Source organism: Phoxinus phoxinus (genome assembly GCF_949152265.1).
Source record: "Phoxinus phoxinus genome assembly, chromosome: 22".
NCBI lineage: Eukaryota > Metazoa > Chordata > Actinopteri > Cypriniformes > Leuciscidae > Phoxinus > Phoxinus phoxinus.
Window position 1 is genome coordinate 7934548 of NC_136897.1, and position 22321 is coordinate 7956868.

The window sequence follows — 22321 nt, forward strand, 5'->3', positions numbered from 1 at the left end:
AAGGTGTTTATCATAGACCTTGTTCATAAGCATCTCGAGTCTCCTAATACCACAGCCAGATTTTGTTTGCTGATTTTTCTTCGGCATTTAATACCCTACAGCCACATATTCTTGCTGGTAAACGTATCAATCATTTTCATCTGGAGCAACAAATGATTTTCTGGATAATTAGATTTTTTTGACCAATAGGTCTCAGAGAGTGCTGGTCAACATCAATGGTAGGAAGACTGTTCCAAAGTTTTGGTGTTAACCCTCTGGAGACGAATTGGGCGGTACCGCCCAAAATGGCATACTTTTACAAATGTGCAATTATCTTCAAAACTATTAATGATAGAGAGGTGCGGTCTTTTTTGCCGTCTTCCTCAGATTCCGCTGAAAACAGTGGTATCCCGTTTGTATTATACACACGCTTCGCTGTTGCGCAATACCACTGCATAAAAAGGCCAATGAAATCGATGTTGTTAGGCAAATTCCACCAATGGAAAAATTGCCGCTGGGAGGATTTTTTTTTTTACCCAATCAGAGGAAGGTTACCATGACGTATTCTAGCCAATCAGAGGACTCTGTAGCCTTCAACATGTACAAACAAACAGCGTCATGTGGACGGAGAATGAGACAGATAGCGAACGGAGCGGAGTATTACAGAGCGCACAGAGATCTATATAAGAGAGAGACAGAATAACTTAAATAGCATTATTATTGTATTGTTTTAGCACTTTTATGATGGCTAGCAGTAAGATTTACGGCAGAACAAGCTCTGGAACAGTTAGTGGAAAGTAAATCTGCCAGGTTGTGAGTGTGTCATGTTCTTCAGAGCAAGCAGGTCTCATTTAGTTCGAAGCAGACAGCTTTTTCACACCTGGGACTGTTTGTAAAAAAAGTTCCTTATTTCATTGTTCTTAACACATTTGATTGAACAATTACAAATGGCTGTCAAGCAAAGGGTTTGACAAATATTTTTTTGGTTCAAAAACTGTTCACTATTGTTGTGTGAGGTGTGATTTTCAGTAATAAATGACAAAAATGTAATTTTCGGTTTTGAAATTATCTCGATTATTGTACATTTTTCACACATACTTCCTTTATAAACACATTACATGCATGCTTATGTTAGCTTAGGGTCTTCTGAATCCATAGATACCAAACACATGGTGTTCCATCTCCATTACATATGGTTTATAAGCCCAAATGTAAAAATAGAGAAAACGGACCAAAAAGGGCTTAGTCCCCAGAGGGTTAAATAGGAAAAGGATATACCGGCAGCAGTCGATTTTGATATTCTAGGTATTATTAACTGGCCGGATTTATGAGATCGCAATAGACGTGAAGGACTATAATGCGTTAAGAGCTCGGTCAAGTACTACGGAGCTAAACCATTTAGTGCTTTGTAAGTAATCAGCAATATTTTAAAATGTATACAATGTTTAATAGGCAGCCAATGCAGTGTTGACAGAACGGGGCTAATATGGTCATACTTCCTGGTTCTGGTAAGAACTCGAGCTGCTGCGTTTTAAACTAGCTGTAGTTTGTTTGTTAAGCGTGCAGGGCAACCACCCAGTAGAGCATTACAATAATCTAGCCTTGAGGTCATGAACGCATTAACTAATTGTTCCGCATTCTGTATATTCAACTGGCTCTCCCCAGGGATGTGTCCTTTCACCTCTGCTCTTCATTCTGTATACTGACGATTGCAGATCCACCCAATCTAATTGTCATCTAATTAAGTTTGCAGATGACACTGTTTTACTGTCTCTGCTTTCAGGCCCTTCGCAGCATCATGGCCCAGCCCTTCAGGAATTTGTGTGACCTCTCAGTAGCGGTGGTCGATACGCGTTTTTCCGATCATTAATTCGAATGGCCAAGTCGCGTTTCATATTGACCGATGAATAGGCTATGCTCAGTTTATTAAATAGCCTACGTCTCAGTTTATTAAATACGCTCAGTTTATTAAATGTCTCTTACAAACTATGAAGGAACAAGGAATCAATACACTGACATGGCAATGACAGATACTTTGTTTGCACAGTCCTACCGTCATTTTGTCACCCCTCTCCACTCCTAGGCGCACGTCTGGCCTCAGGGGGCAAACGTTTACCTCGATAAAGTTAGGCCTATTGTAAAGGAAAGTCATTGTCTCACCAGGCTATGTTTATTTGGCACTGTATTGCAGAAAGGAAAAAGATGAAACCTCATGAGACAGGTGTCGTGCCGAAAAGTGATGGTCCGCTGAAAATTGAGTGCCGTCCGCGGGAGCGCGCGCAGCGTTTTAAAGCTGTATCGCCTAGTCTCTTTACGACTACAGCAGCGGCTTTTATGTGGATCAAACAGACATAACGTGCAAATTAACATCAGCTTACGTCCGTGGTAATAGTGATTGAAGCCTAAAAGTGATTGAAGCCTCTAATTGATTGAAAGGTTATATCTCCCCTAAAATTTGTTGATTTCCTTCAGAAGAATTATATTTGACTGATTATAACTCACCTAGTACTTTTTACCTCTTAAAATACCTTTAGAATGCCAATACAACCATTATAATGCAGTATGTCACCTGCCAGAAAGTGATTGAAGCCTCTACTTATTGGCTGAAAGGTTATTTCTGCCCAGAAATTAGTTGATTTCCCTCAGAAGAATTATATTTAACAGATTATAACTCACCTAGTACTTTCACCTGCCAGAGAGTGAATATTTCGCAAACCTGAAATTGGAAACAGTTTTTGCACATTTACAGTCACCTGACTTTTGGGGTCCGTGTACGCAAATAATAATAATTATCATCATTATTTTAACATTTATTAGGCTACATATTTAGAAGACGCTTTTATCCAAAACATGAACAAAACAATTTGTCAAATGTCATTCATAATACGGTTCAGACAATAATACAGGGCTAAGATTATCACAAATAAACAAGATTTTGACGCATATCCAAGGGTTTGTGAGGAGTGTGGAGCGCGCACTGCATGGAACGGAGGCGCGGACGCGAACACTTGCATTTTCCTATCAACAATGGAAACAACTTAAAATACTCTATCATTTCTGGTAATACAGAAAAAAAATAATACATTATTCGCAACTACTTTTATTTGTGTAAACTCACTTGTGCTTTTGTAAAGTAAAATAAAACAATCAGGCGCGCTTTCATGATCTCCGTGAACTGGAGCACGAGAACTGAAACAAAATATAGCCTATATAGGCTAAAGCTTGAAATGTCCACTTTAAAACGAACAAATTCGAATCGAAAGCTAATACCTTCTGATTATGTAATCCGTATGAAAGGTGCATTTCTCTCTAAAGGCGCATCCGCTTAACAGCGGAGATGGAGATATGTTTTTAGCCGAGACTGATTTAGAAAACAACAGTTTAATAAACAATTAAAATGCCTCGTTATTTTTTCAGACACATTTATTATCATTAGCCTATAACTCACCTATAAATCACCAGCTTAAGATAAAACTTCACGAGACCGGTGCAGCGAGATGCCTACACAGGGTGGGAGATACCCGGCGTGATTGACAGCTTTGACACCAAATGTATTTATGTGAAAATCAGATGAGATGATTTCATAACTTTTCATTGGTCATTTATATACGTGAAGCATACTGTATACGGAAATGAACCTGGACATTCTATCCGTTGAAAAATAAAAAAAATCAGCAAAATGGACATACACTTCCCTGGAACTCACTTCCCATCCATATCAGAAACTCGGACTCACTGACCACCTACAAAAAACTGCTCAAGACCCATTTGTTTCAGCTAGCCTACAACACATAAAAACTATACTCTCCCATCTTTATTTATCCTTATTTTTTTTTTTTTTTCTGTTGCTTGATTATTTGTAAAGCGTCTTTGAGTTTCCCTGTAAAGCGCTATAAAAAACCTATGTATTATTATTATTATTATTTTACACGGTTTTCATCGGAAAGCGACAATTTGTATATGGTAGGCCAATGGAGTTGTTTTTTAGGTAGGCTATTCCCTAGTAGTATATTATAATTAATATATATTAATATGTATTCCGTGTGTTCTGCTCCAAGTATACTTGTCACTTGTATTTTTTGTTCTGGCGCCCCCCTGTGGGAGTTCTCTAGAAAAAATAAGTGATCACATTTCACTCAGTCAGCTTCTCCTCAATCTTTGGATGCCATCCTTTGTTTTGCATTTGTAAAAGCATCATCTGTAAGTTAATTCTTCATTGCATAATGCTTGATGATGACATATTTGCATATATTTGTGATAGGTTTATTCTAAGCTTTGATTAAATGTAATTTTGGTGATAGCCTTAGCTATTAGCCTAACCTTTCTTTGGTGTACAGTAGCATTCAATGTGTGTTGATTTCATTCTACTTTGATTCGATAACTTCACTATATGAGTCAATATCTGCGTTTATTGCTATTTTCTTTGTTATCTGATAATTATATTTAAGTAAATTGATGACACTGATTTAATTTGGTGTATTTTCATATAAGAGTTTCAGAACTACATGAATGTTCTTTAGTCATTGTATTATTGTTCTGATTATTGTTTATTTGCTGTTATTTACAGTTTTACTCCTAATTCATAATGTACCTGGCATCTTATTAAATGGCAAAGACTAAGATGAATCCTGACTCATCTGTACTTTATGGATGGAGTTTGGCTGGCTGTTAAATTGCATCTGTACATGCAAGGAGAACAGTACACCGTGCACATTGTGTTATTTATTTAATGAATTATGTTTTTATATGTTTACGTGACTCTACGTGGCCTCGTTAATTCGCTCCGTGCACAAAATGCGACCGTTGACGTTCGAACCCTGAGTGTGCGGGCCAGTACTTCCGGTGAAAACTTCTGACATCGAGAGCGGGAGACAGCGAGAGCAAGAGACAACAGCGACCGAGTTCCATTACTAGAGAGATAATTTTTCACAATGAGTGTTTTTTAGGAATCAAGAGAGGCGACTTGCCTTTCGGAGGGTAACACTTCATTGTTGTGTGCCGTTATGTACCGTTTCGTCACGTTACAACAAAGTCAGCTTTCATGCATTTCCCGTTGACACTGCGGTATGGAATGAGTGGATGCAGAAGTTCCAGGGGGGATGACTTCAACCCGACCAAATTTTTAAATGCATATAATTTTCTGTGTATTTCACCTGTGAGTTTCTATATGCTTTCTATTACTGCATTTATTTTGTGCAAGTGAGATGAGTAAAGAGCATCTGTTTCATAAATAATTATCTGTCTGGTGTTTATAAGCAGCGCATACAGTATTTTACTATGTGTAAAATATACACAAACTTATAGTACATTTTTGTGGTAGCGTTACCTACAGTTAAAAATGTAAATGTAAAATATGTGATGATACTGATCGAGTAAGTGAAAATATATATGCAGAATTGAGAAAATAGTATTTATGGAGATAAATTGTAGCCTATCACAGGGCAAACGTGTGAATGTGCACGGGGTATTTTATTTAACAACTCTAATCGTAGTTGTAATTATATTTACAGTTGTCATTGCGTATGCAGCATGAGTCCAATACAATCTTCTGTTCGTGAACAGTTGTATTTCATTCATTAATCTGACTATGCATCCGTGCATTTAATTGCCATTGGCTCGTGTAATAGTAATATGGATCTTGGTAGTATTTTAAGTTATATAATTGATTCTATAAACAACTATAAAAGGTCATTTTCGGCTTTCTCCGGCTCCCTGCACCGGGCATACCCTTGTGAAAAAAAAGTGCACTTTAGTGTACTTTTATAAAGTGTACTTATTACACCAATAATATACTTTAAAAGTATACACTTAAGTGTGAATTAAATGCAATCTTTTGGGCGCACTTAATGCACATTAAGTATAATTAATTTCAAATTTATTACATATTAAGTTGAAATAAAATGCAATAAGTTGCCATTAAGAGTGATTTTTTGGAACAACTTAAGTGGGACTTTAATACAACTTTACATCTACTTTCATAATTGCTTCTAGTGTCTTTAAAATATACTTAAAGTGCACTACACAATATACTGACACGCAATTAATGTGAACTAAAATATACTTTAATGTCAGTTAAAAATACACTTAAGTGTGAATTAAATGTATTGTTTTGGGCGCACTCAATGCACATTAAGTGTAATTAATTTCAAATGTATCACATATTAAGTTGAAATAAAATGCAATAAGTTGCCATTAAGAGTGATTTTTTGGAACAACTTAAGTGGGACTTTAATACAACTTTATATCTACTTTCATTACAGCTTCTAGTGTCTTTAAAATATACTTTAAGTGCACTACACAATATACTGACACGCAATTAATGTGAACTAAAATATACTTTAATGTAATATACATGTACATCGTTCGTTATATAATTAAATACATTTATAATTAACATTTTTTATAATAAAGTTGTAATTTAGTACATTTCAAATTTTAATAAAAAAAAATCTCTTAATAACCTAGTTACAATCAAAAGAAACACTATACATAAACACAAACAGTTACAACACTTTAACTCCTTTAGAAAGAGTCTGGAGGACAATGAAGCTTATATGCACAATAATTTTCTTCCTCAAATACAAAGGTACCTAAACATCACAGAAAACATTATGCATTTTTACATTTTCAGAAAACATTCTGTATGATATATAAAATTGTTTTTGTTTCCATGTAATTTACTGGTACTACTACTTTTGGGGTAATTTGGTCCCCATAAAAAAAACACATACACATACATACACACACACACACACACACACACACACACACACACACGCACGCACGCACGCACACACACCTAATATTAACAAAGATGAATAAATACAGTAAATAAATTGTTCATTGTTAGTTCATTTTGGCTAATGTATAAACTAATGTTAGCAAATGAGACTTAATATTAAAGTAAATATATTAAAGCTCTTAAACCTTTACTAGCACCAACAGGACCAAATGGTTTCTTCTAAAATCTTACTCAATTACAGTGAATGTAAGTTTGTCTAAAAACAAAAAACAAAACAAAATCTGAAGAACTCCAACGGCATAAAAACAAGAAAACCAAAATCGTTTGTCACCAAATGTTTTGAAGTTGTTGGAAAGTGCTGTTTATGTCTATGTCCCAGAAGCTCTCCAGAGTATATGTGAATGGAAATGTTCCAGAGAAGCAGGAAAGTCAGAAAAAATACCTTGAAGAAAGAAAACAAAAACAGAAGGAAAACAATTGTTTATAAAAACAGATCCAGTCCATTATTATATTTGGCTCAATTGAATGAAAGTGATAGATATACAGTTGCGCTTTAAAGTTTATATACACCTTGCAGTATCTGCAAAATGTTAATAATTATAGTAATAAGAGGGATAACAAAAAATTGTGTTCTCTTTTTATTTAGTACTGCCCTGATGAAGCAGTTTATTCATTCCCCAATCAAATGTCAATAAATTTTCGTCGTCATTTAAAACTGGTTTTTATTTAGTTATCGTCTCGTTTTCGTCTGTGAAAAAATGTCGGTGACGAAAATAATGATGAAAATTATTCGTCATTAGTAACATTGCAAGATGGCTGTGGATGAACACCAGTTGTTTGAAACAGCTTTGGCCGCTACAATGAACGAGTTAGACTTTTATCTGAAAGAGGAACCGAAGACGGTGCTCGAAACGTTCCTTTGTAAGAAGGATGTTTTTACTGTTTTGCCGGCAAGAGTCTAATCTACCAGTTAGCTCCGCTGGTAGCTAGGCGTATGGGGCTTAGTTGTGATTGGTCGTACTAGTATTATCCAATTGCGTGCAGTGAGATTTTCAAATACATGCTTGGTGCCGCCCCTCGAGTTGGCTGATTTATATTACTCAATGCCAGACCCTTAATCTTTCGGATTTGGGTCTGGATTTCCAGGCTAGCAGTTCCTGGATGTTAAAGTTGAATTTACTGTCCAATTCGAACCACTGAATATGCGAAGCGGAAACATTTTTTTGACCGAAAATCACCTGTCAAATATTATAGGTTGTATTTTTAAACCATTTGAATATTTTTGAAGTAAAATATTAAAGGTGAATATGGATTATTGGATTTTTAATAATGAAAATGGGTTTGAAATGTTTTTAATCGAAATATTCACAGCTTAAATTTCAACCCAATGCAAGCCCTAAAAATACAATGCATTAAAATGCAAGCATAGTTATTACAATGCATTTTTTTTTTTTCAAGTAGTGCAATTCAACAGGCTTTTTTGTTTCAAAAACATTTGGCATTATTTTACTTCCATACCCAAGACCCATGCAAACGTTTCCTCATCTTGGCTTGTAAGTTTCAGCTTACCGCGCAAATCTTTATGAAGGATGTTCCTGTATTTACTGGCACCACGGTTGACACAGCAATTCTGCGGCCCTCTTCCTTTGGTTTGATACCTGTAAAATATATGAAGATTATAGGGGCATCTGTAAATGCACAGGTGGGAATTTATTACTTACAAATGGAGAAGATTTAAAGTACTTAAAAGCTATAGGGATAGTAAGTGACTTGATAGCAGTGTTTCAGCTTGATCAGGGTGTGCTGTCTGTGCAACAATTCATGACAAATTATGTAATGTTAACATCACCTCATCAATAAGGGCCTGTGATTCCACACCGCTTGCACTGTATCTCCAATCACAAATGAACTGATCCTGCAAAATGAACGTGTAACTCCAGATAAGCACAAAAAAATAACATATTCCAAAACAAATAGTAACTGAACAACTCACTCTTCAAATGCAAAAATAAAAAAATAATGCTACATTACAAGCATTATTTCTAGAGTGATATATTAAATATTTATGGTGGTTATAACATTGATTATATGTATTAAATGTATATAAATGTCTTCGAGTGTTACAATGTTGGATCTGTATTTAGCAAATTTGTCATTTAGTAATGTTTAAATGATTTAAAAAGTCGGTTTAATTAAATTATATATTTTTTCAGCAGCCAAATTCGTCGAACACACCCACACGCGAACATATTATGATGTAAGAAATTATTAGAATGCAATCATAGATAAATTATTGAAAACTTATTCACCTCCCGAGTCTATTGCGTCTGTCTGCGATGTAAATAATGTAATGTGTTAACGTACACTCTTAATCGCAATAACAACTGCCATGTTACGGTGAAAATTTTAAAATAAAGAAAGCATCAAGATATACTTACTTGACTCATTATTGCAGTATAACGTCTCATCTGTAATCAAACGTGGCGTTCTCTTCCTGATTGCGCAGCTTCAGTTTCCTTTCCTCACGAATCGCGATTACAGAAACATAACAGTGCATTTTTCAAACTCTAGTGAAGTAGTGCGTCATCGTGACGTAGTATTTCTGGCGCATGCGCAATAAATAAAGTTAATATATTTCATGCATGGTTATATTTCAGCTTTTTAATTTCTGTTCAAACTCATTGTGTTGTTAGACTCTGTAAGTTCACAAAACTTGATTCATTCACCTAACTAAAAGTCAATCATTCTTATAGTGTAGTGTAGTCTAATTTAAATTAAATGTATTTTAACTGAATTTAAATGCAATTTAATTTTGTTTAGATTTGTTTAACTTTGCTCACAACTAAAAGTGTTTAATTTACTTAGATCAACATAATGATATTAAAAGTATTCTCTACACAGATGTAAAGTACAATACATTAATATTACATTAAGAACTCCTCTCATAAATTACATTTTATTGTCAAATATTATGTAGAAAACTGACACTTTTAATTGAGTTCATAGAGCAGAAGCTGGTGATAAAAATGTCAACAATAAGTTGTACTGGAGTATACTGTATAAACAAATGTATTGCAGTTTAGAGGAAAAATACATTTCAAGTGCATTAATGCACACAATATATATTATAGACTAAACACATTTAAAATACATCAACAAAATAATTAGTAAACACACTTGAGTTGAAATTAAAAACAATTATTTTTTTCATATTTTCCATTAAAATTATTCTTTTATTTAGTATATTAGTCAATACATCAAAATAACTGTTTAAGTAAAACTTAATTAGACATTATTACAACGTGCCTTTTTAAAACATGCACTTACGTGTGTTTAGAAATATTGTCATGAAAGTGTACTTACTTTAAGTTAAACTTAATTAGACATTATAACAAAGTGCATTTGTGAAAAGTGCACTTAAGTGTGTTAAGAAATATTGTGATGAAAGTGTACTTACTTGAAGTTAAACTTAATTAGACATTATAACAAAGTGCATTTGTAAAAAGTGCACTTAAGTGTGTTTATAAATATTGTGATGAAAGTGTACTTACTTTAAGTTAAACTTAATTAGACATTATTACAAAGTGCATTTGTAAAAAGTGCACTTAAGTGTGTTAAGAAATATTGTGATGAAAGTGTACTTACTTTAAGTTAAACTTAATTAGACATTATTACAAAGTGCATTTGTAAAAAGTGCACTTAAGTGTGTTAAGAAATATTGTGATGAAAGTGTACTTACTTTAAGTTACACTTAATTAGACATTATTACAAAGTGCATTTGTAAAAAGTGCACTTAAGTGTGTTAAGAAATATTGTGATTAAAGTGTACTTACTTTAAGTTAAGCTTAATTAGACATTATTACAAAGTGCATTTGTAAAAAGTGCACTTAAGTGTGTTAAGAAATATTGTGATTAAAGTGTACTTACTTTAAGTTAAGCTTAATTAGACATTATTACAAAGTGCATTTGTAAAAAGTGCACTTAAGTGTGTTAAGAAATATTGTCATTAAAGTGCATTCCCTTTAAGTACACTTAAGTGGTATTTAATTTGAACTATATTATATTATCTGCAAGTGCACTTTTCAAAAAGTATACTTTTATGATATTAAGCACAAAAAAAGTACGCTTTCAATACAATTAAGCACACTTCTTTTTCACAAGGGTAATGCGAAACCGGAAGTGTCTAACCGCACACTCGCTGTTCAGAAATCCAAAATGGCGGCCACGTGCAACTAGTCCATTGCCCCTTGGGGAGAAATAAAGTATTTTGAAATTGAAATGCCACTCCATATACTATTACATTGGGAAAAAAATATTTTGAAACTTTTTGGTAGTAACTATCACTTCAAACATTTAGCTTTCAGTAAAAAAAAAGACTACTTTGTGTACTAAAGGGAACTTTGCACCTGGTTAGGAAACAATTACGTTGCCGGAAATTTGCTGCAACAAATCACCCAGAAGATGTAAATTTCAGGTGTCATGAGCAACAGAGACTGATGGCAATGCAGTGAAGTAGAGTTCTACTTTATGCAAATACCAATGGGAATGCACACAGTGGAGCCCATGTCACCTGAAACAGTTGGATATTGTGGTCAAGCAGGAACACCACCTAGCAATACAGAAACTTGTCGACCCACAATCAGTGTGAACGGCCATTCAGACCGGTGTGGAGTTTATACCTGGAAGAGGAGATGTCAGTGCTCCTTCCTCTCCGCTGGCACTGAAGAAGACATCCAAGGTGTCCTGATCAGAGATGTCCATCAGGTCCATCTGTTCTAGCATATCGACGTTCACCTCCATTGATGAGATGCTTCCTAAAGGGGCTGCAATAGGAGGGTCAGACACAACATGTGAGATGAAAAGAAAATGATTAGATATGAATATGGCATATATGACTACTTATAATCTTCTTCAAAGTAGGTTTCATCTATATCATCACGTCTTAAATTAAAGATCGTGGTCTTTCAACCTTTAAGTTGATTTTGCTATAATGTGTGATATTGATCTATTAATAGTGTGTGTGTGTGTGTGTGTGTTTGTACCTGGTGTTCCCTACGTTATGGGGACCAAATAAGTCCCCACAAGGATAGTTATACCAGTCATTTTTTATCTCTAGGGGACATTGTTTCCTCACCGGGACAAAAAAAAAATGTATAAATCATATGAAGTTTTTGTAAATTTAACACTGTATAAAGTTTTCTGTGATGGCTAGGTTTAGTGTAGGACAATATAATATACAGTTAGTACAGTATAAATGCATTATGTCTAAGGAAAGTCCCCTTTAAACATGGAAACCTGTGTGTGCGTGTGTGTGTGAGTAAGAGAGAAAGATAGAGAGAGATGATAATGACAGCTCTTACTGTTTGAAGCCAACACAAGTTAGCTTGCAGTCAATTCACTTTGAACTTAAAAAAAAACAGTTTGTCTATGACTCCATATCTACTTTTATGATCTTGGTGTAATAATCTTAAAATTGATGACATTTGTTGATCTTCAAGCTGTCACTCTGGCAGAGATGTTTGTTTTTTCTCAAATAAGTTTGACAAAAAAAGTGTAAAGTGCAAATTTCCTAAATTCCTGAAGAGTTTGTATAGCCTAAATGTATCATTTTAACTTTTTTAAAGGCCCAAAATTATATTATATAATTGTTTATTTTAATGAAAAGAGTCACCCATATATGTGTGTGTTCAAACTCACGTCTCTTATAATCTATCTGCAGGTGTGCAGAGGAGAGGTAGACATCCACATCGTGTTGAAACACCTCCTCAAAGAATCGTTGTCTCTCTCTCAGCCTCATTTGCTGGGCCGACTCTGTGTCCGGGACTCTCTGTGCATGTTCTGTCTCCGCTATCAGCAAAAACAGGGACAGTAACCTCAGTCACATGTTATATCAACACCCATTAACAGGATTTTTGCTTAGCACCACTTCCTCTAAATTTTAAGCAACAGATAGTTCTACAATTCCTTGAATGGACAAGCTGCACCCTAGAACCTTCTTCCAAAAAAAACAACAACAATCCACCAGCAGGGGGCATAAGTTACTTGAAATCTCTTACTCTATTTTTTTGTTTGTGCCTAGTTATATTGAGATCTAATCTGTTTTTGATCTTTGGTCAGAGCAACAATTAGAGTTATGTATTTTCATGTCCATTTCGTCATATCTCTTCTAATTAAATCTTAAAACTTTAAAACTTAAATTAAATTTTGTGTGCCTTGTTTACTTCAGCCAATTTTGTAGTAGCCTAAATTAAAGTAGAAAGTCTAGAAAGAGAACATGATGTGCTAAGACAAAATAGACATAAGTGGAATGTATGAGATTGTTACAGATAAAATATGAAAAAATTTTATCAGTTTGTTCAGAATGACTCATGAGTCAGAGGACTGATAAACATACTTCACTTAAGCCTTATTTGAGAAGCTGGAATGAATGTATATAAATTGTCCCCAGAGTACTTTTAAAACCTTCAAAGGGAAAAATGGTGGATAAAAACACTAAATAATCTCGGTTTCCTTCAAAACTAGTTTTATTTGAAACGTCATGCTCTTTTTAGGCTATAACTTAAGAGTGCGATGTAAACACATACTAAACCATGGTACTGATAATACTTTCTTGAACAAGCAGTAATCAATGTCTTGTTTTGATAATCATGTAAAACTTGTTTTACCATATTAAAAACATGTAAACATGTATGAATGTGTTTTTTGACAGTAATTAATGGAAGTAATATTGGCTGGCCAAGAAAACTGACCTTTGACCTGGAAGCAGAGATATTAGTCACCGGTCTATATACGGAGTCCTCTTAATGTGTGTTAGCACATGCACAACCATCTTGAAATAGACAATATGAGTCATCTGCCACCCTGAACCCAGAAACTAAGCAATTCAAAACATAAACATCCAGTTCTGGGGAAAGCAATGCTGAAAAACTTAATAGCTTTGATCAGATGCAGTTTTATAAACATTTAATAGAGGTATATTGAGTGCATTCATTATGCATTTTTTTATTGCATAAGAATATTTTTACATTACACAAAACTAAAAGCAACAATTATGGGTTGTCAGTATGACATGTTCAGCCTGACATTTGTGTTCACTGTCCTTGAAAAGTAACATGGGGCAAGTCTCAGCTCAACTGAAATAACAGCCCTAAAGCTTGCACCACAGCTCTACAGTGTTAGAGAATGGCATTCTTTTTCCTTTCACAGGTCATTAATACATCCAGCCTCACAGAGACAGTGTCCCGCAACTCAGCCATAATTAGAAGGCACAAATAATTGGATCTGCCTTTTAAACCTGGGCTAAAATAGGAATAATGTAAAGATTATCTGGTCTGTGCTAGGAGAGCTGATCGCATTCAGCTGCTTCAAGACGTGCTGTAGAACATGGCCGTCGACGGAGGGGGATAACTGTAAACATTGTCCCAGGCTTTGTATATATATATATATATATATATATATATATATATATATATATATATATATATATATATATATATATATATATATATATATATATAAAATACACATACAGTAGTCAACATTTGAAGTGGATCAAAAAAGTTAATCAAAGTTGTCGTTCAAAATTCATAACTTGGATGAAAGGTTTTGATCCACTTTGAATGCTGACTACTGTATTAACAATATGAGTTATATAGTACACGTGTGTGTGTGTGCGTGTGTGTGTGTGTGTGTGTACTAGGCTAGTCATGTGATCTCAACATGGTAGCCCCATGTGGTGCCATTGTAAAACAAAATCAAACAGCTTTTTTCTGGCCCACCATGTTTTTTCTTCTTTGGATATGTGTTGTTTGTTGTCATTATTGATACATAAGACTTTTATGATGCAGTTGATAAAGTATGATATAGGAGAATACAGAGCTATAAAAAAAAACAAGAGCAAATATTTGCAATTTGGTATTTACATGGCCAAAAATGAAGATGAAATTCTGATAGCTTATAATGTAAATCAATGAGGTCTTTTTAGCAGACTGCTTACATCAAATCAATATATCTACCAATAACATGTTATTTAAATGCTTAGTTTTATTATCAAATCTCTGTAGTTTTTTTATTAACAATAAAAATGTTATTCTGACATTTACTTAATAAAAATCAGTAAAGATAAAATGTACCACGATCTGAATGGGGAAGTTAATTAAACCAAAATGCTTTTTATTGGCCAAAAAAAGTGTCAATTGTAGATCAGATGACAGAAGGCATTTAGTAAATTGTAAAACAGGATTTTTTAGCAAAGTTCATGTTGATAATTTAGAGGCCTTAGAAATGTGTGTAACAAATATGTTACAGATGTACAGACTTAAACTATCAGTGCACCTTTGAAACAGACCAGGCACCAAGTACAGCATTTATGAACCATATGGCATTGGAAAATATGCATTTGTACAATATGAGTTCCCACACAGCAAAACTTCTGATGTTAAATTACCATTGCCAGTATTTATTTAATATGTGTGTATATAAACTCTGGCAGAGTTAATTTAACACTGGGGGTTTTGCTGTGCAGTAACTTTCTAAAACCAACTGACAACATGTGTTTACATTATAGACAGTGCACAGAGACCATCCTCCACCACCAATGTTTGAGCAGATGTCTCATATATTTACACACCTTTATGCATTTCTTTCTATTGTGAAACACCTACAAACTTAAATATATATATTTTAAAATGTTTCAATGTTTTTTTCTTCCATACATTTAAAGTCAATGGGGGACATTAGGGTGAGTAAATGATGACATAATTGTATTGTTTGAATGAACAACCCCTTTTAGACACTCCCAAAAAGAAAGATCGAAAATAACTCTTTAATATCTCATTTGTTCTCTTAGGGTAGCAAAATATGTTTGCACCATCATAACCTGGATAAGACTGTGATGATAGTATTTCCTTTTTATTTATGTTAAAGAATCCATGAGTCATCACATTTGACAGGCAAAGCGCCAGAGTAGGCAGTTGTGTAAGACGGGGTCATTCTCTCGCGCCTGGTGGTGGCAGTGAGGACGACGGGAGGCATCCAGGGGCCACAGCGCTGTCACTCTGAATAACTAATCAGATCTGCTCTAGCTGACCATTGCAGCCAGAATGGGCAAAGTGGGAGTGGGAGTCCCATTTGTTTTTCCATCTGACAGTACTGCGTGGCTCAGCACAAAGTGTGTGTAAACAGGTTTGTCTTAGGACTGGTCAATAAATTGAATATTTAACATATAGCCTATTTGTGTTAGTTTATCTGGCAATATAAAATTTAGCAACATTATGAATAACGCAATAAGTTTAAAGCTCTTTTTAATGTACTTTCATTAAATCAGTTTTGTGATTGCTAGTATTAGAGTATTAACAGAGATGTTGTAATCTCTCGTTTAAACTTTAGTAGTAAAAAGTTTGTGAATTTCATCAATTTGATTAAAATGTCAAACTATACAAAATATCACAAGATCAAAAATTTTCTTGTCTTGAATAGTCCAGACATTGTTCAGATTCTTAAAAGTTGAGATGTGGTGCTCATATGATGGTGTTGTACCCTGATACTGGTCCTCTTCCTTCCGTTGTTTTTGTAGTAAAGTGGTCTAAATCATCCTTTTAACAGTGGTGGGTGGGGACATTTTTTTATTATTTGTAAATCAACAGAATGTCACAAATGCTACCAAAATAACTTAAAGGCAGGGTAGGCAGGATTTGTCTAAAACCTTTTTCCCAAATTAGTTTAAACTGTCTTTATACATAATTAAAATGTAAGTACTCTGAAAAAGAGAGTATAAAAATCGAGTGTCTGTAGTCCTCTCAGGGCTGCAATAAACAGCTACTTATCCCATTGGGAACGAATGAAATGATTGGCTGGGCGACTGTTACTCTCACTCGCTACCATGGCTACCACCCCTGCTGCTACAGGAACTGCCCACATGCGCGCACCCGTTTGACTCGAGGAGGGGAAGAGAAACGGAAGCTAGGAAGAATCACAATTATGGCAGAGAAAGAGCAGTCAAAATTCCCAGTACCTGCATATACAGTCAGCGAAGGCAAACAAAGCAAGGACTTCTTTTTTTTTGTCCTTGAGCCGACGATGTGGTTTTTTTTTGTCCTTGAGCCGAAGAGCTTTCATCGTGGAAGCTCTTACATGCAAAACAACGTATATGTTATGAATCTTACACGAAATTCACCTTCATCACAGTGTAACTGATGGTAATGGGAAAACGTGAATCAATGCAACCTGTTTTTAGCTTTGCTTTATGTTACTAGCTCGTTACCGAATCAAACTCAATATATTTTAAACTTTACCAGTATCGATATGCTAACTTGATAGTGAGTACTAACAGCCATGTTAGTTGTTTATATTCATAATGATAAAGTTAGGTATTTTATTACATGTGATTCTGACATGATGTCAGTACATGCACTGCGCTCCTCTCCGCGCGACTCTGGTTTGAAGCCTTGTTTATACTCGACGCGCCCGCACGAGACTGCGCGCGCACCTCTCCAAACGGTCGAGGCGTTTATACTTGACGCGCTCGCCGTTGTACTAATCTTTGAAACGACAGGGGGTGACTCGAGTAATTGCCCTCTAAAACATCAGAAATCGGTGAGAAGAAGAAAGATAAGCACGTGACAATGTTTATTTTAGTATACCACCACCAATACAAAAACAATCGTGTAAAACCCAGTAAACCCTGAGATTATTACGTGTGCCATTAGAACAAAATATTTGTAGGCTAGCCTATATGGGAATACATGTATGTATACAACTAAATTAACGATCTCTTAAAAAATATATAATTTCGCTAAACATTTCATTAACGTGTACATTTGTATTAAACATGGACCTTCATGTTCATTAAAAAGGCTTTTTATGCTATTGTATGCTCATTTTTTAAATGTAAGCAACTAAATTAGACGCGCAAACTGGGTGCTGGTGTGATGAGAAGGTCGTGCTCGGCCAGATTCGGCGCGAAGTCGTTCATCTTCGGATGCGGAGCCGTGCGCGCTGTTACAAAATCTGCCGTGCACACCGCCAGGCGAAATGGGCCTTTGCGCACTCAACGCGCGCGACCTCCCACACCGCAATGACGTCATTTTTGCCGCTCGCACCTTCGCGCTCGTGCGGACGCGTCGAGTATAAACAAGGCTTGACTCCTCCAGCTGAGCATCGCGGGTTCATGTGTTTTGGGGGCGTGGCTTTGGAAGGAGCCCAGAAGAGAGGGGGTGGGAGTGAATGGAATAAGTAGCTGTGTTTATTGCAGCCCTGAGAGGACTACAGACACTCGATTTGTATACTTTCTTTTTCAGAGTACTTACATTTGAATTATGTATTGGTATATAAAGACATTTAAACAAATTTGGGAAAAAGTTTTTTAGACAAATCTTGCCTACCCTGCCTTTAAAGTTACGATGAAATGAAAGTAGCAACAGTTTTTTGTTTTGTTTTGTTTTTTTTACATACATTTGAGTGGAACAGGTTATAGAAAAAGAGAAAATGTAGAGCAGGGAATTGGTTCTTTAAAATGTGGGTGTGGACGTTGCCGTCAATTGTATGAGAATGGCTGGGGTTTTGGTGGACTAAATAATTAGAGAAGTCCGGCATATGTCACCACTGGGAAGATCAGGTTATAACATTATGTTATGAGATTAAAACATTTTAAAAAGTAAAACATATGTATTGTTCAGAATAAGATCAATAAAATATATTTTAGCAAACGTACACTTGAACGTAAATTAAACCCAGAACATTCCTTCAATCCTGCAGGGACAAACTAGGCTTGTCGGCACTGCAGGGATCTCCTCTTGCATTTTTCCATGACCTTGTCTAAGTTTAATATTTAAAAACATATGCCTGTGTTTATATAAAAGGTTAAGAAAGGTTGAGGCACTTACAACTCGACAGACATGGATATTGCATAACCAGGGTAGTATGACTCGGTCCTTGACATCTGCCATGTGCATATTTGAGTGTGTGCATGTGTGTGAAAATAAAATGATGACTTGATGCTTCTGAAATAACGCAAGGTTAAGTGCTTTGCTCAGGGGTGCAGTTTGTTTTATTCTCTGGCATTCCCTTCCAGTCAAATTACATTTTCTCTGATACGATCGAGAAAGGAGCAAGTCAGGGAAAATGTGATTTGACTGAGCTAGTGTCCTTAGAAAACAAAATTTTGCTGGCCACTCTTGCACTTTGCAAAATGCCAGTGGACATGGTGTTTATTCATGTCAGCTGGCAGATCTGGCAGAGCTTGCGAGTGTTCCTGGCCTCAGGGTCACATGTCAACTTGTAGGCAGCAATAACTACATTCTATTCATTTACAATACAATACAATACATAATTTAATGTACAGTACTTCAATTCTTAATTCTCATAAGACTGAGTTGATGGGTCTTTTGGGCCTCAGAACATCTAGTAATGTCCTAGAAACTATCCAGTACACCCTAAAACAGGGGTACCAAACCGTGCTCATGTTCTGGAGGGCTACCCTCTGCAGACTTCAATCCCAAACCTGCTCCAGCACACCTGCCTGTTATTTATAACAATTATTGAATAACTTGATTAGCTGGTTCAGGTTTTATTAGGGTTGTAGTTGAACTCTTCTAGAAGTTAGCCCTCAGGAGAAGGGCTGGCTTACATTTCCCTAGAAACCACCTGGCCAAATTCTTAAAAAAACACTCTTTAACCTTAGCAACTACATAGAAACACCTTGGCTACCACAAAGAACAGGGTAGAAAGAAACCATGTACAAAAGCTCCTAAAACCAACGACCCTAGCAACAACCAAGCAAGTCAAGTCACCTTTATTAATTTAGCACTTCATACAATACAGATTTCAAAGCAACTTTACAGTGACAACAGGAAAATGATTCAATAATGCAAACAGAGTTCGTTTCGGCTGTACAACAGCTCTAAAATAAAATATTGTCATTGTTCAGCTGAAGTTAGTTCTGTGTTGATTCAGTTCCGTTGTAAAGATCATCCCTTACTAAATTAGTTAATTTAATCTAAAGCAGTTCTGCTGCTGAATCTGCGTCAGTACAGTCAAATCAATAATATTGTTGAACATTAAATGTGTCTCCTCTGGCAATGAACGAACATGGTGTCATTATGATTCAGGCTGCATCACAAGTGTATACCAACCACTGTCACCATTCAACCACCCAAAAAACCTTAACAACCACATAGCTTTTGAGTGTCAGTTTTTGGAGTTTACGTTAGCAGTGCAGTAGTGGATGGAGTCAGATCTGCTGTGGAGTAGTATGTTCCACAATTGATCAGCCACTGTTTTCCAATCAGATTAAATCAGTGATTGATTTAAAGTGAATGACTTCATCACGAGGCTTTCTGACGCTGCCCCAAATATCCAATAAGATCATTCATAAGGCAAGTAAACAACCGCATGAGGATGAGATCACTCTATTTTTCTCTTCCTCTCTTAGACTCGTCTCTTTCTCGCATCCATCCCCCTTTGTCGCACTGTGCTGTCCATTCACACAGCAGTAGGTTGGGAGGGGTGAGCAAGACTTGTTAGATCAAAGCAGAAGAAAGGCGGATTGTCTGTAAGGACTGATTTGTCATTTTCTCCATACAAGGCAAAGCTCTGTTTCCACCCCACCCAACCCCCAGCTTATACTTTGTCATAGTGGTTCACATACTAAAGCATTCTGGGGATTATGATCCAGCAGGGTACCGGACATGGCACAGCATCCATACAGGCACTCTCAGAGACATACCAACAGTTTTAACCTTATCAGACACAAATACACATGTCATGCAGCTCTTGATTTTAACAGATCTTGGTCTCATCTACAGGAATGTAGTCTGTTTTCTATAAATAGTCAGTCATAGGTTTGTGTAATTCCCACAGCAGGAATGCCTTAACCACGCATCAACCTCTTCCAGTCATCTCACCCAAAACTCTTACATTTTTCTTCTAGGAGGTGACTTTCAGAAGCATTACAGCCCCAAAACAACCTAAAACCAGTCCACCACATCCCTCTGAGGACAGTTTGAAAACAGGACATGGGAAATGAACTTTCCAGATGAATGAGTTAAAAGTTCATGTGTTAAACCCCATAGACTAAGAGTAAAAGCCCTGACGTACTAACTAAGAAACCATACCTTAAAATATAACTAAAAAGCAGATGCTAATTTCTCTCATTGAAAAATGACAAGAGAATGTTTCTCTAAAAAGAAGTATGGTAACCTTAAACCAGAAATGGGGATTTTCAAACCCACAAACCAAAATAATTTGAAGACATTGGATGAAGGATGTGGTATTCAGCTATACACACAAGCTCTTAAAGGATTAATTCACCCCAAAATAACTCTCTCATCATGTACTCACCCTCATGACATTTCAAACCCATAACATTTTTGTTCATCTTCAATAAATAATTGAAGATGTTTTAAATTAAACCTGAGAGATTGAAAAATCTCCTTCCAATCTGTCCTTCCATTGAAAAATCATTCCACCAAATATTTTTTATGGGTTAAAAAGGTTCATAACGAGATCATAAAATAAATCCATATGACTTAAGCAGTTTAATTAAAGTCTTCTTAAAAGACTTGATTGCTCTTACATATAAATATTTATCAATGCACAAATAATAAAGTACATCAAATATGGTAAAAGAAAGGTCAAAGTGCTTGCTTGACAATAAACTGTAAAAAAAAACCTTTAGTTCAGAAACTGGTTCACCATTTTAAAAACACTAAACTCACTATAACATAAACTCTCAGATTTCCCTTCAGCTTTCTGCTTTGTCAGCTGAGGAATAGAGGTGGCCGATATGACCAAAATCTTATATCATGATACCATATCCAAATTTTATTTCATGATAACGATATTGTCTCCAACGGTTGCAGGAAACACGATGAAGATGAAGATCAGGCTCAAAAGGCTTTAATATTCCACATAATATTCCAAACGAGGCAGGCAACCGCTACGCACTGACATGACCGGACAAATGAACACTGAAAAGACTGCTTAAATACTTAGCAAATTATGGAAATAATGACAAACATGTGATGATTAAATGAATCACTATGACAACTGATAAGTGGCGGGAAACTTAAAGGAAGACAAACAATCAAAAAGTCCATGATAATGAATGAGTGTCTGTATTACGCCCCTCCCCAGAAGGCACGACATCACGCCGTAACCAAAACAAAGACAAACAGAAAATAAGGAAGGTGATGGTGGGGGCTTTGGAGGAGGACGAGGAGTTGGAAGAGAAGGGTTTGGTGGGACCACTGATAAAAGGTCACAGTTAATACAGGGCGAGGATTCCGTCTTTGTGCTGGTTGCGCGATGTCTGGGAGGTCTATGAGCACGGCTTCACGTCTCTCAGGGGCAATTTACACTACATCGTTTTCAACTAAAAACGGAAAACTTTAATGCGTTTTGGCCATTTTGTCCAGAAAACTTTTTGTGCAATTTGGCCCAAGAACCAAACTTTCAAAGTGCAATTTTTTGAAAATGATATGGGAAAATAGTCTCTTTTTTCATCATTGTCGTGTAAATGTACCCAGACAACACTCAGAAACCATCTGTCTGACAGCATGCACATAGAGCAAAATTAGTTGTTTCGCAGCTTACAGCACTTCG

General features: G+C 35.8%; 1 protein-coding gene and 1 long non-coding RNA gene across 2 annotated transcripts in view; both read right to left on the reverse strand.

The window, feature by feature from the left end:
- LOC306990977 (dysbindin) overlaps positions 1-22321 on the reverse strand; it is a 39113-nt gene that overhangs the window by 4913 nt on the left and 11879 nt on the right. Inside the window, exons 2-3 of the mRNA XM_079598350.1 lie at positions 12419-12568; positions 11401-11544 (exon numbers count right to left, since the gene is read on the reverse strand). Coding sequence (XP_079454476.1) covers positions 11401-11544; positions 12419-12568 — 294 coding nt within the window. The remainder of the gene's footprint in view (positions 1-11400; positions 11545-12418; positions 12569-22321) is intronic.
- On the reverse strand, positions 6298-9258 carry LOC306990978. The gene is made up of 4 exons (XR_013796010.1): positions 9160-9258; positions 8571-8636; positions 8291-8379; positions 6298-7163 (listed from the first exon to the last, which is right to left on the reverse strand). It is a non-coding gene; the product is annotated as an uncharacterized lncRNA (long non-coding RNA).